At 41.0% G+C, this 13,388-nt stretch overlaps 8 protein-coding genes across 8 annotated transcripts; 3 read left to right on the top strand and 5 right to left on the bottom strand.

Annotated features, from left to right (window-relative positions):
- Positions 1–486: 486 nt before the first annotated feature.
- On the top strand, positions 487–1,746 carry OGAPHI_005399 (uncharacterized protein; the record flags this gene model as incomplete). The annotated part of the gene is made up of 1 exon (XM_046206580.1): positions 487–1,746. The coding sequence occupies one exon, from the start codon at positions 487–489 to the stop codon at positions 1,744–1,746; it is 1,260 nt and encodes a 419-aa protein (XP_046059832.1).
- OGAPHI_005400 (uncharacterized protein) lies at positions 1,194–1,511 on the bottom strand (the record flags this gene model as incomplete). Its single annotated transcript, XM_046206581.1, has 1 exon — positions 1,194–1,511. The coding sequence occupies one exon, from the start codon at positions 1,509–1,511 to the stop codon at positions 1,194–1,196; it is 318 nt and encodes a 105-aa protein (XP_046059833.1).
- Positions 1,747–2,203: 457 nt separating the features above from the next.
- On the top strand, positions 2,204–3,097 carry OGAPHI_005398 (uncharacterized protein; the record flags this gene model as incomplete). Its single annotated transcript, XM_046206579.1, has 1 exon — positions 2,204–3,097. The coding sequence occupies one exon, from the start codon at positions 2,204–2,206 to the stop codon at positions 3,095–3,097; it is 894 nt and encodes a 297-aa protein (XP_046059831.1).
- Positions 3,098–3,768: 671 nt separating this feature from the next.
- On the bottom strand, positions 3,769–5,433 carry OGAPHI_005397 (uncharacterized protein; the record flags this gene model as incomplete). The annotated part of the gene is made up of 1 exon (XM_046206576.1): positions 3,769–5,433. The coding sequence occupies one exon, from the start codon at positions 5,431–5,433 to the stop codon at positions 3,769–3,771; it is 1,665 nt and encodes a 554-aa protein (XP_046059830.1).
- Positions 5,434–5,737: 304 nt separating this feature from the next.
- OGAPHI_005396 (uncharacterized protein) lies at positions 5,738–6,460 on the bottom strand (the record flags this gene model as incomplete). Its single annotated transcript, XM_046206575.1, has 1 exon — positions 5,738–6,460. The coding sequence occupies one exon, from the start codon at positions 6,458–6,460 to the stop codon at positions 5,738–5,740; it is 723 nt and encodes a 240-aa protein (XP_046059829.1).
- Positions 6,461–6,819: 359 nt separating this feature from the next.
- On the bottom strand, positions 6,820–8,196 carry OGAPHI_005395 (uncharacterized protein; the record flags this gene model as incomplete). The annotated part of the gene is made up of 1 exon (XM_046206574.1): positions 6,820–8,196. One exon carries the CDS (start codon positions 8,194–8,196, stop codon positions 6,820–6,822), a length of 1,377 nt encoding a protein of 458 aa, XP_046059828.1.
- A 1,553-nt stretch (positions 8,197–9,749) lies between these two features.
- Positions 9,750–11,699, top strand: OGAPHI_005394 (uncharacterized protein; the record flags this gene model as incomplete). The annotated part of the gene is made up of 1 exon (XM_046206573.1): positions 9,750–11,699. The coding sequence occupies one exon, from the start codon at positions 9,750–9,752 to the stop codon at positions 11,697–11,699; it is 1,950 nt and encodes a 649-aa protein (XP_046059827.1).
- Positions 11,700–11,705: 6 nt separating this feature from the next.
- Positions 11,706–13,235, bottom strand: OGAPHI_005393 (uncharacterized protein; the record flags this gene model as incomplete). Its single annotated transcript, XM_046206572.1, has 1 exon — positions 11,706–13,235. The coding sequence occupies one exon, from the start codon at positions 13,233–13,235 to the stop codon at positions 11,706–11,708; it is 1,530 nt and encodes a 509-aa protein (XP_046059826.1).
- Between the last annotated feature and the right edge of the window lie 153 nt (positions 13,236–13,388).

The following is a 13,388-nucleotide window of genomic DNA, read 5'->3' as shown; positions in this document are numbered from 1 at the left end:
ACTCCCCCCATCTTTTATTTTCCCATCTTTTTAATTTCACTGCTCTACTTTTTTCTCTTCCCTCCCTTCTCTGTTTACGCGTCCTTTCCCCTTTCAGAGGGTCGTGCGCACACCACTCCCCTTTCTCCAGGTCCGCCCTTATCTATTTCCTCTTTCGGTACTTTAATTCCACTTCCCCATACGCCCACAACTCCTCGCTTTTGTAAGGGTACCTGCTCCCCTCGTCCACTTGGCCAACTTGGCCAATACCACTTTCTACTGCCCATGCTTTCAGTTTCCGTGCGCGAATACCGATCCTGCCTCTCGCTTCAACGGTTAATGCTTACCATCTCCAAATTCGTTGCGGTCCGCTACATCCCTAACGCAATTTTTTTTTGCCCGAACTGCTGTGCGATATAATTTCCAACCAAGTCGCGATAAGACCATGCGTTCTTTAAATAGATCCGCATTTCTCCTAATTTTTCAAGAATTTTCACTGCGTTCTTCATGTCGGAATCCACAGCGAGCATTATCAAAGAATATGAAAATTGCAAGGGAGGGTTCACGCCCATGAAAATTCCCATTGCTAAGGCAAAAAATGCTACCTTGTGGGATATGGATGGCAAGAAGTACATCGATTTCCTGTCTTTTTTTGCCGTTACCAATATGGGACATGCACACCCGAAAATTGTTGATGCGGCATGCGAAGCGATACGTTCGTGCCCAATGGTCAACACAGCATTGATCAATCCCAGTTATGCACGTTTAGCGTCTAAAATTCATGAATATCTGGGATATGAGAGAATTGTTTGCATGTGTACTGGGGCAGATTGCACGGATGCAGCAACAAAGATAGCACGAAAATGGGGATATCAGAAAAAAAAGATTACTCCCGGCAATGCTTTTGTTCTGACGACCACTGACTGTTATCATGGAATTACAATTTCCACACATTCTCTTGCTAGTACTCGGAAAACGTGGTTTGAGCCCTATGTACCATCTGTTGGCCCGGTGTCTCCATCAGGTGTGACTGTGCGGTACGGGAATATAGATGATCTCAGAGAGGCGTTGGAGGAAGACAGCGAGACTATAGCAGCTTTTATGGTGGAACCCATTCAAGGCTCAGCAGGAATTGTGACTCCTCCAGCAAATTATTTGAGGGAAGCTTACCTGCTGTGTAAAAAATACAACGTTCTTTTCATTGCTGATGAGGTTCAAACTGGACTTGGAAGAACAGGAGAACTTTTACAATCTTGGGCTTCTGGAATAAAGCCAGATCTCGTCTGTCTTGGAAAAGCATTAGCAGGTGGTGTTGCACCACTTTCTGCTGTCTGTGGTAACCCTGATGTGATGGATCTCATTGAAGAAGGAGACATAGGATCTACCATGGCAGCAAGTCCTCCTGCAACCTCCGCTGCTGTTGCTGCTCTGGAGGTTTTAGTTGAGGAAAACATATCCAAAATGTCGGCCAGAAAAGGTACGCTATTGCGAGAGCTCATGCTAGAGGAAGATTTGGAACAAATTATTGACATGAGTGGAAGTGGGATGTTAAGCGCGGCTGTACTCAACCCTAAATTTTTGTCTGATAGTTTTAGTGGACGAAAACTTCAGGAACTATGTGCTGAAAATGGCTTAATAGTCAATAGTGCAGCAGGAGGAACTCGAGTCAGAATATGTCCACCCCCTACGATTGAAGATGAATTACTGATCCAGGGTGTCAAAATATTTGCAAAATGCGTCCGAGAGCTAGCTGCAGTCAAACAGTAGCCAGAAAGTGCGCAAATTATAGTGGTAGTTTTTCGCCTTTTGGAGCACGACTAGCGCTTGTGCAGGCCTTGGAATTTTATTATTTAAATCAGAGTTGTACATCACTCGCTTTTAATAACGAAAACCGCTCTTACATATTACCCGGGTGTAAGGCGTGGCTCAAGGGTTACTAGCCTTCTATATGAATTTAGTAGCTTCCTAACCTCTTTGTTTTAAGAGAGACAAGTATTCTTGGTGAACTCCGTGAGTCTTCGAGCAAAGAAGAAGAGGCAATGGTTTTGTGAGCAGTCGTCCCCCATTGCTTATGTAAGTGGTAATAGCTCGCTCGAAGATAAGTTACTACATCTAAAATGAATTCCGTTCAATTAGTAATATTATTTTTGTGTAATGTACAACTCTGATTTAAATAAATGTCATGGGTAAAACAAACTTAGATTTTTATTGTACCTCATTAAAAATGGTGAAAAGCTCCTTTCGTCTAAAAGATGGAGAAATTCCATCAATCGGTCTGGGAACTTGGCAGTTAGAGGGAAAGAAAGGCTTAGATGCAATTGTTCATGCAATTAGAGGGGGATATAAGATGATTGACTGCGCATTCTCTTACTGGAATCAGGAGCTCGTTGGACGTGCAATCAAAGAATCGGGTGTTCCGAGATCTGAGCTTTTTATTGTTGATAAGCTAGCGAATACTTGGCACACTGCTGCTGAAGATTGTCTCGACGAAACATTAAAAAACTTGGATGTGGATAGTCTTGATCTATGGCTGATGCATTGGCCATCTTCTTTGAATCACAATGGAAATGATCGAAAGTGCCCACGGTTAGCTGACGACTCCGTTGACTATGAGAAAGATTGGGATTATCTGAAGACATGGGAGACCATGGTTGAGATTCAAAGAAGACGTCCACATGAAGTCAAACGAATTGGAGTTGCTAATTTTGGCATCAAAGAGCTGGAAAGAATAATTCAAACGGGTGTTGTTCCCGAAGTCAATCAGGTTGAGCTACATCCTGAGTGCAACCAAAAATTACTCAATGAGTACTGTGATAAGAAAGGAATACTGCTTGTGGGTTATAGTCCTCTAGGTTCCATTGGATCTCCACTTCTGAAAAATTCAAAATTAGAAGCTATTGCAGCGAAGAACAACGCATCTGTGGCGCAGTGCTTGCTCAGCTGGGGAATCCAAAGTGGATGGCCTGTAATTCCACGATCATCGTCTCCGGAGCGTATTGATCAAAACATTACTCTTATTCAGCTGTCAGAAGATGATTTCAGACGTATCACTGAAATTGGTGCTGAATCGCCAAAAAGATACATAAATGCGCCGTGGTATACCTTTGATGACCACTAAGTATGTATGAGTATCCGCAAGCAAAAGTCTACTTTAATCAGCGTACCCGTCTTTTCTCTGTAGTCCTGGAACTGAGCTATAACTCGTGAATACTTGTCAGGTGATGATTGGAGCATTTTCCTGAATATTTTTGTTTATCCTGCGGCTTATCAACTTTTACTGAATGCGAATGGTTGCACCATTTTGTCGGTAATCGATGTAATTCCTGAAAGATGCCTAAGCAATAGTGAGGTCTTTAGCATAAGATTTCCACTTGGTCACTATTACAATTCGTTAGCGCTACATGAACTTCGGCTGCCAGACATGCAGTATTCAACCTCCCTCGGCTTCTCCAACTTCCAGTTATCAGGACGAATATAAAACTCTTCATCATTGATGGTACCATGGCAAGTGCTACTGTATCTAATCTATGTAGTCTACCGTACTCAAAATTTTCTCGAATTCCTTGAAATAGAAAGCTATTTGATCTTTACCTTGATCTTCGTTGAGAAATTACTGATATTTACAGGCAAGTTCAACGTTATTCACTTGATCACAGTCCACCTTTAAAAACTATAACAAAACCTTAAAGACCAATGGTGCTAAGCTCATTATGTTGCTTTTGAGATCCAACGATGATATGAAAGGAACACTCAGAAAAGTTAACATTCACCCAATCTTGGCCAGCAAAATTAGGCTAAGAATTTTTCTGCGAAAACTTGTAGCTTGGATTTCAGCTTCTTGTCGACCTCAGCATCTCTGATCTTGGTAAGCTCTTCAATTTGATCCCATTTCTTTGCGTACGAAAAATTCATATCCTCCGGTTTAACGAGTTTTGTGTGATGCCTCAATTTGTAGTACAACCAACAAAGTCCAAATAATGGAACACAAAGATAAGTTAGGAAGAAGTTTTCAGCTCTTGCGGCGGCTGACATGTCTGCTCCTCCAAGTGGATAAAGGCCGATGTAGAACTGGGCGACGAATAGCGCGAATATAATAAAAGTTGCCGAGTACGTCGTCCAAGGGAAAAACTTATCGTAAAGTGGCAACGATTTATAGTCAATGCCTTGTGCACGGAGACCCAATCTAAATCGATAATGAGACCAGTAGATACACAGCCATGTAAAGTAACCATTGAGTGCACAGAGTGAGTTGAACCAGTTGTAGACTTGAACTCCTGTTTTCGAGCAATTCAGGAATGCAAGAGCAAGACCAATGATAAAAACAATAGCCAGAGAAAGAATAGGCCTTCCTTTGGAATCCTTCTTGCCAAATATTGGATTAATGACACCGAGATCCGCACATGAGACCAGTGATCTCGAACCGATATACACGGATGAGTTTCCACACGAGATGACTGAAAGCAAAATCAATGCATTCAAAATATCAGGCAAAATCTTGACACCCCCCCTTTTCATGGCAATTATGTAAGGAGATGCAAGGGACCCGCTTGCATTATTCAAAGTTTCATCGTCGTATGGCACATTCATAGTAATGAGCCAAGCATTTCCGATGAAAAAGACACATAGCCTCCAGAAGATGGGTTGAGTGCAGCGAGGGATGAATGTCCTAGGATTCTTCACCTCTCCCGCAACAATTGCAATGTGCTCACCTCCACCGAAGGAAAATCCGGATTGCGAAAATGCAAGAATAATACCCTGGATACCATTGCGAATCCAGCCTGGGTTTTTCCAAAATTTGTATCCTATAGGTCCTGTATTTGGCAAACCTCCACAAGTACCAATGAACATGAACAAAGTGATACCAGCCATTGCCACAATCTTGATGAAAGACTGCACGTACTCAATATAGCCATATGCCCTAACTGGCCAGATATTTCCAATAAAGTAGATTGCAGCGAATATTGCAATATACTCTGCAGTGGTAACTGCATTGTTTGTATCCCAATATCTGAGAACACTTATCCCAGCAGTGAGTTCTGCAGCTAAGACCACCATCCAGTTAAACGCAAAATTGATGCCTTGTGCAAAACAGATAGACTTATCTAGATACATGTCACTTTGATTGATAAAACCACCGTGGATTGGTTGATAAGCCGTCATTTCGCCGGTTTGGATGAACATAACATAGACAATATAAGCGTTGACGGTATATGCTAGTACGATTCCAAATGGGCCTCCTTGACGTAAAGCTGATCCCATTCCAACCCAAAACCCGGTACCAATTCCGGCGCCGAAGGTGATCATGAGGATCTGTCTTCCAGTGATCTGTCTTTTGTAACCGACATCCTCGATAGAATCTTCTAGCTTTCTGATGGTTTGAACGATAGGTTCAAAGTCGTCTACTTGTCCAACCTCTTGAATGGTCTCGGAGAATTCTGCTTTGTGAACAGACATGATCAAAAACCAATGTATAAAGCTTGCATATATAGCAATTTCCCCAGGCTTATCCTGTACGGATAACGATGCAATTTTCGCGAAAGAAAAATTAAAACTCTCGGATCGAGTACGCGGCTTTATCTGAGTCACCAAAAAGATTTATCCGCGACGATAAAAGAAGCTAAAAAATGTAGGAGAGTTTTTCAAAGTCTCAAAAAAACCGATAATGTATTGTTCACCAACATATGTCGCTTAGATACCATCAAGTATATTGGGGCCAGATTTTAAGATAATTACTTTTTTCTAAATGATCTGTTGTTGACTATTCACTGCTTTTGTAGGTTTCAATAATACTCTCTGCCATATCAATCAAGCCCTCACAAATGAGATCAGGTTTTCCAAAGATGTCTGTGCATGGGAATTTCTCGTAGACATTAGTCCACGCAGTCTGGAATCCTGCCTTTTTGGCTGCACAACAGTCCCACATGTGAGCTGCTGCAAACCATGCATCCTTCCCTTTTCCCGGTATTTTGTTCAACATAAACTTGTAAACCTCGGGGGTGGGTTTACCAATCTTCAAACTGTCGCATGAGACAATGTTTTCATCAGGCATTTCTATGGAGGAGTTATTAAAGTAGCCTTTGACTCTATCTTTGTCGCCATCTGTCAGGCACCAGATTGTAAACCCTTCTTGGCGAAGTAGATTCCACATTTTAGACAATTCAGGCCTAGCTTTCAGCTTCAACCACTGTTCTGAAAGATACTCCAGATCCTCGTCCGGAACTAGGCCCATGGGATCTGGTATGCCTGCATGATGCAAAGCTCTGTAAAAGGTAGCTTTCAGGATCTTTTTAGTCGGTTGGTAGTTGCCTATCTGTGAAAGATAGGAAAAATCTCTCTCGCACGCTGTACCCCATGCATCAAAAAACACCTTGGTACCAATGTTATAGGCCTTTAGTTTGCTACCCAATCTTGTTTCGATTGCATCTAGCATCACATCATAGCCTATGCAAGTGCCAATTATATCGAAAACAACGTCTGGCATTTTTAAAAATGTTATCAAGCGTGATAAGGTTTTCTGGATTTAAGTTCTATTATGCTCGTTGTTCAATATATATAAATAAAAAATTAAGACCTTACCCGCGTTGAAACTCGGGTCTCGATCGCACACTTTGCAGCTGCGGGAAAAACTTTTTTGGGTAACTGCTTCACCGCTTGATATCTCCAATTCCTGGAGGTTGTCGTTATCACCTCTGCTGTCTGGTCCAGAAGTCTGACTTAAAGGGCTTAGTTTCGTGCGGAAAATTGAAAAGCAGCCAAAATATCAGTGACTTTCGAGGAAAGTCCACCGTTCGTGATCCATGTCTTTGTAAATCAAATCTCGAAAAACTTTCTAAGTATATACTACTCATGGTATTTATAGTACCCTGCATCTCTCAGAATGGTGTTCTTTGACTTGGTGAGTCGCTCTTCAGTCAGAATGAAAGAGCGTGGAATCTCCGTGTCTGTTATGGAACAGTTCTGTAGAACAGCTTTCGAAATTGCTTTCGCTGACAGGAATGCTCGAGGCATACCATGTCCATTGAAACCTGCGAGGACATATTTGTTTTTTTGATCTGGAACCTCGCCAATCCATGGCAGGGAATCAACTGAGTAGCCCAAAATTCCTGTCCATAAATAATCCACTTTGGTTTTCACATCATCCCAGCTTGAAAAGTTTGATTGCATGAACTCTTCATACCAGCCTCTAATATCTCCTTCAAATAACGTAGAGTCGTCCACATTGTTATACCAAGAGTCTTTATCCTTTAGATAAAAAGGTTTGGCTCCACCAACAATAACAGATCCATCAGGCCTATTGATAAGGTACTCGTGCTCAGAATAGTCTCTGCAAATACCATACGAGTGCGTCAAATATGGGTCATGTTTGGTACTTTCTGAAACCTTGATGTGACAGCAAGTACCTTTCACAGGAACAATCTTATCATTAAACTCCGGGATAATGCCTGATGTATAAGCATTTGTTGCAACGATTACTTTTGTAGCTCGAACATTTCCTCTCTGAGTTTTGACCAAATATGACCCATCAGGAAGCGTTTCAATATTTTCAACACAGGTATTTGTCTGTAAGTTCAATCCCCTCTTGATACAGTACTCGAGTAAACCTTTCACAAACTTGTAAGGCCACAAATGTCCAGCAGTGAACGTCAAAGCGACTGGAGATTCCGGAACCCGTGATACCAACTTCGCGTGATCGCCTTCAATAACCTGGATGTCATTTAAAAGCTTAAAATGAGGATTTTCTCGCAACGAAGCCACAGCTTTCAAACAGCCTTGAATTGCACCTTCAGTGAGGTGAACATTGCAAGCTCTAGTTAAAATGAAATCACAATCAATCTGAAGTTCTTCAACAACCTGTTTGATAGCCTCCAAGTGGTCGTGTTCAAAATGCCCAATTTCTGCTGCACCCTCTTTGCCATATAGCTTTTCAAATTTGAGATACTCCCTATAGTAATCTGGCTTAAGATGGCCTCCATTTCTTCCTGTGGCTCCGGAGCATACAGTTCTTGCTTCCAGCATCAAAATATCGGGAACGTATTCTTCACTATTTTTGTATAACCAATATGCGGTAGATGATCCCGCATACCCTGCACCGATAATCACTATATCAGACTTCTCCGGAAGCTCAGGTGTTGTTCTTGAAGACGCGAAGTCGTCATTTTCGCTGTGCCAGTATGACTTTGTTGGAGAGGAAACCGGGAAAACGCTTGTTTCAGTCATTGGTCATGCGCTATATAAAGCGTTTAATGTGATGGTGATCAATTTTACTGATTTGTTTGAAAATTCTGGTCAAAATAATAATTCTTTCAGTATTTGAGCTGACTTATTCGATTTCCGCTTATCAAATTGTTCTGATCGAATTGAGTGCATTGTTTTTTCTCTTCCCGCGAAACCTGCGGGAACAATAAAATTCAGTTAGATCTGAGATGCAGTGCGATAAGCAATATTTTGCATGAACTCCGCAGTTCGCGCCCAAAATCTAGCTTGAATCGGATATTTGACCGGAAATTCAAGACCCTAAGTTACGTCAGAAAAGTTCAGGATATTCGAGTTTTCACATTTCTGTTCTCTTTTGGAGAAATTACTTGCCCTCTGTACACTCATATCTCTTTGAAGTTCTTATAATTTATTACCTTCGCATCTCTATTATTTGTAAGGCATATGCTACCACTGCACATGGGAACGGTCTAATTCTTATTTCACCTTTGTTTTGGTAATGTCAGTGATTATATAGTTATACCAACAAGCCAAGTACTTACTTCGTGAAGAGCTTCTCATATCTCCATGGTTCCAAGGTAATCGTTGGCAACCAATTTCAAATGAAAAAAATGATCATCGCACAAATTTCCAAAAACATTTGGCTGAAGGAAACATGCTCATGTACCGATGTCTTCTTGGTAATTAAATATTGGTGGTCATCAGTTCTGACTAAAAGAAAAGCGTTAGAATGGTTTGTGGAAAATTGACATTTTAATAGATTCATCTTCATTGTATACGTTTCAAAAACACATCTAGCCTCAGAAGGGGACTCACAATTGGTACATCTACCTGGACGAAATCCTCTAAAGAAAACCTAACGTTGAAAGATATTGTGGTCATGAACCGTCTGCCATTTTGCATCTAGTGTGATCTTCGGAGAAGACCGGTGATTGGGTTTACTCATTATGCTAAGGATAAAACAGCTCAAACCTATTGGCCAAAGGATTGTGAACTCTATTTGGTAAAACAAGATCTTGTTTTGATGCATAGAGGCTTGGCAAAATCTGAACTCCCTTGCTCCAAGAAGTCATCATTTTGTTCGATAACTATAATAGCTAATCAATCTCATACAGAGAATCACCTGCCACCAAAGGTTCAGGATAAGTTGACATTCATTGACCATAGACTTGTATAATATACCATGAACACACTCCTGGCCTCATATAGAATAGTTTTATCTTTTATAGCTATGCCTATCAGTACACAGAAGATACAGAGCCATTGCATATTTTCTTGGTGAAGAACTCAGTTATTTTGGAATTGATTTCTTGATGTCTTTGAACTCATTTGTAATGGGAATTGACTGCCAGTTATACACCAATTATAACCTGATACAATCTACAAAAAAGCTTTTATAAAAGCAGCTCATGAACGCTGGAGGTCAATTTTGCGATATAAAATAAATCACCAGCCGTTGCAACACTGTGAATTTCTTAATATTCCAATGTTTTTCACGCAATCCAATTATCAGATTTAACACTTAAAAGTCAATTGTCGTCAATAGGGTAATACACATGGATGAGATTGCAGATGCCTCCCAGCTGAAGCGAGCACTCGAGGATGGACATATTCGGGGTTCTACCAGATGCTACAGATGCAAGACCAAAAGACTCAAATGTCAATATGAATTTCCTCAATGTTCCAATTGCGTGGCTGCAGACGAAGAGTGCTTCGCCTGGATCAAAGGGCTCTCCAATCCTATTCCTCGAAGCCTTATATGTCATCTTGAAAAGCGAGTTGCAGAACTTGAAATCGAACTTTCCCGCCTCTCTCACCATCCAACTCTCGAGGAGTCTGAAGCGCAAGCATCAAATCTCGCAAAGTTTGCAGCAGCACCTTTTCTGAAGGCAATGGAACAATCGGAAAACGGGAAAGTAACGAATTTCTCTTTCCTCTACTTTCGATCAAGCAGCTTACCTCCTCCCTTTGACTCAATAATAAGCAATTCAGAAAGAGGGAACATGCACAGTTTTCTGAAACACCATTCACCTGTCGACCTCCTTACCATACCCAGAGATGTGGTGAGGATCCTGATGGATAATTATATTAGTATCCACCAACCACAATATCCAATAATATCAATACTAGAGCTAAAAGATATTGAAACAAAGGTTTTTGATTCTTCGGATAAAGCCACATCGTTTGATATTGCTGTAATTTCTATTGCACTTGCAATATCTGCGGCAACTCTTACACATAAGAGCGAAAAGAAAAGCTTATCATCGTCTAGTGTCTTATTTTCGAGAGCAATGTTAGAAGTCACTAGAATACTCTGGGCGAATAAGCTTCAAAAGCTTCAGATTACCTTACTGATCGCGCATTATGGCTTTGCAAACCCGTATGCGGCTGATGTATGGTACTCAATTCGGGAATGTTTGAGATTGTCACTTGATCTTGGACTTCATGTGGACTTAGATTCAACCACGAGTACCATTAGAGACATCGACTATCATCGACGTCTCTTTATGGTTGCGGCATCCATGTCTCGTCATCTTAGCGCGGTTATCCGAATATCTTTCCCAATCCCCACATCACTTATAACAGTTGGCAGTCCATCTACAATTGATGATTCGTTCATTGCTGTAGATCGTATCGATCAGTCAGGACCTCGCACCAAAGCTGCAGCTTTACATTTTTTCCAATTCAGGTTATATGAAACTGAAGTTCATGAAGTCTTATGGCTTGGAAGAGACATCAGTCTGTCGCTGGATGACTGGTTCAACCAAATGGAGACGAATCTGGAGAAGTGGTACTTGAAAGCTGAAGAATTTGCAAAAGTAAACCAATTAAGATTTAGATTGATCTGCAAAGCATCGTTACAAACTCGCTTACGTCGGCGAACACCTCGAAACTCTAACCCACCTCGCTCATCCTATGTTAAGTTAGTCAACTCCCTCATGTTGTTGATTGACGAGTACTTACGAGACACGCGATCGGGGCAAGTCTTTTATCTACTCATGGGAGTGTACTATGTTGAAGAAGCCGCAGTAAATCTTGCTGATGTTATGTGGAATCAAGCTCACTGGATACTGGAATATTTTACTTATGATCTCCTTGCATCGAAACTCAAAGGCGCAGTTCAATTACTCGAAAGGTTTGCCGCAAGATGGCCGGATATACATGCAGGGAAAATGGTCGAAACTTTATCGCAGCTGGAAAATAATGTATCAAGCCGGCTCCGCTCTCTTTCCGAAAAAGGCATAAATTCAGAAAGTGTACAGGATACACGCGATGAAGAGATAACTGGTCAAATAGATCAACTGCTCTTTCCTCAAAAAGACATCCCTCATGTGGAAGAGAACTTGATTGAATATCATCCAGCTGATGATAGTTTCATACAGTCAGAGATTGGTATGATGGAAAACCTGTCTTACTCAAACAAACAGTCGAAGTGGAACGATAATTTCAATATAGGCAGTTTGCCTAACTTGGAAGACTATGTTCAATTTGACGATTGGTTGTGAGTATATTCATAAATAAAAGCTAGAAGTTTTTTCTCCGGTTTTTTTGAAATTCTCAAAGACTAGCTCGGTAAACGATAACCAAGGTTGAGCGGAGTTCCATAATGTTGCATACTCTACAAGAAGTTTCCTTCCGAGATGAAGCGCATCCATAATATGACACTCGAGCACTTTGTCTTCTAGTGCCTCCGGACGAAATTTCAGTACAACTGCGATGCTCAGGAGCGATACTGTGATATTGAAGGTTTCAACCCAAAAACAGACCGGCATCGAGCTCTTCATTTTCTTGTTTGTTTCGTTAATAAGGTTGATGGATGCTTTCATAGCGTTTGAATCCAGAAGATAAATAACACAGTCAGTGCAACCGTGCTGGAGAAGCGACCAAAAGGAAATGCAGTGAAGATCTTCATGCTGATAATCCTGAACAATAGGTTTTACCACGTTTAGAGGGCATCGTGCGTCTTTTCCATAAACCTTACGAAACAAGTCAATCCTGCTTGTGAGTTCGAGTAGTCTCAGTCTGCTCTCCGTATCATCAATTTCGAGATTTAGAATCTGATTTCTAGATAGGTAGATAGCTGGTGGCCGCCCAAGACACATTGAAACATTGATCTCCAGCTGATACAAAGTCTTGAATAAGGAAATGCGAGATATCTGGTCGCAGACTTTACCAGTAAGTGGTATTTTGCAGCAGAAATCAGATAATCTAAGTTTTTCAGCCAATCCACAGGCTAGAGATAATGTTTTCCACAAGGGAGGATTGCTCTCTGGATCCATTGACTCGTATATTGAATAATACACTAATGCTAGAAGTGTGTCACCATCTGCCTCTGCCACTTTCACTTTCATTAGCTCAATGACTTTCTGATGAAGCATTATCTTGATATAAACAAAATCACTTTGTTTTCTCATCAGGTTTGTTGCCGATATAAGAAATATCAGTAGCACAAATAGTTGCTCGTATGCAGGGTAGTTCCGAATCGTAACTTCAAAATGAAAGAAGTTCTCCGATAGCAAAGGAAAAGACGGATAGATAGAGCTCAGGTAGTTCTCAATCAGCAGTCTTATGTGATCACTGCTAATATTCATCAGATCAAACGGTACTTTCAATTGTGGAAGGCTTATATCGCCTATTGTGTATTGAAAGCGATTTGGATCGTAGTCGAGATTCAAAAGTTTAGCGGCAGAGTAAATGAGGGAAACAATAGATCCTGGTCCAAAATAATATGTGTCGGATTTTCCTTCAACGAAACAGCCAGACTTTAATGGCGTCTTAACAGTATCATTGAGCCGGCTATCATGGGATGTCTCTGAATCTTGGACTTTCCTTTGCAGTATTTTGGACTCGTAAATCTTGATCTCGTGTTTAAGTTCCTTTACACGATCATCCAGGCTTTTTAAATATCTTCTGGAAACTGTCTTTCCGAGTCCTTCGTCGTAGAAGAGACAAACAGTTCCCAATGCCTCGCAGTTTTTGCAACTAGGAAGATTAAAGTCGCACTTCTTTTTCCTCTTTCTGCACACACTGCAAGATAACATTGAGCTGGATCAAAAAAAACGTAGATATTTTAATCAGCTGTAATTTACAAGTGAGATGTCACAATTCATGACACACCTGGATACTATTCTTGTTTTCGAGTAGACTGATCTTACCTAATTGTAGAAAATAGTATCGGTTTCAAACAGAAAAAA

Source organism: Ogataea philodendri (assembly GCF_020536065.1).
Source record: "Ogataea philodendri strain CBS6075 chromosome Unknown scaffold20, whole genome shotgun sequence".
Classification (NCBI taxonomy): Eukaryota; Fungi; Ascomycota; class Pichiomycetes; order Pichiales; family Pichiaceae; genus Ogataea; species Ogataea philodendri.
This window is presented reverse-complemented; position numbering and strand designations above follow the sequence as displayed.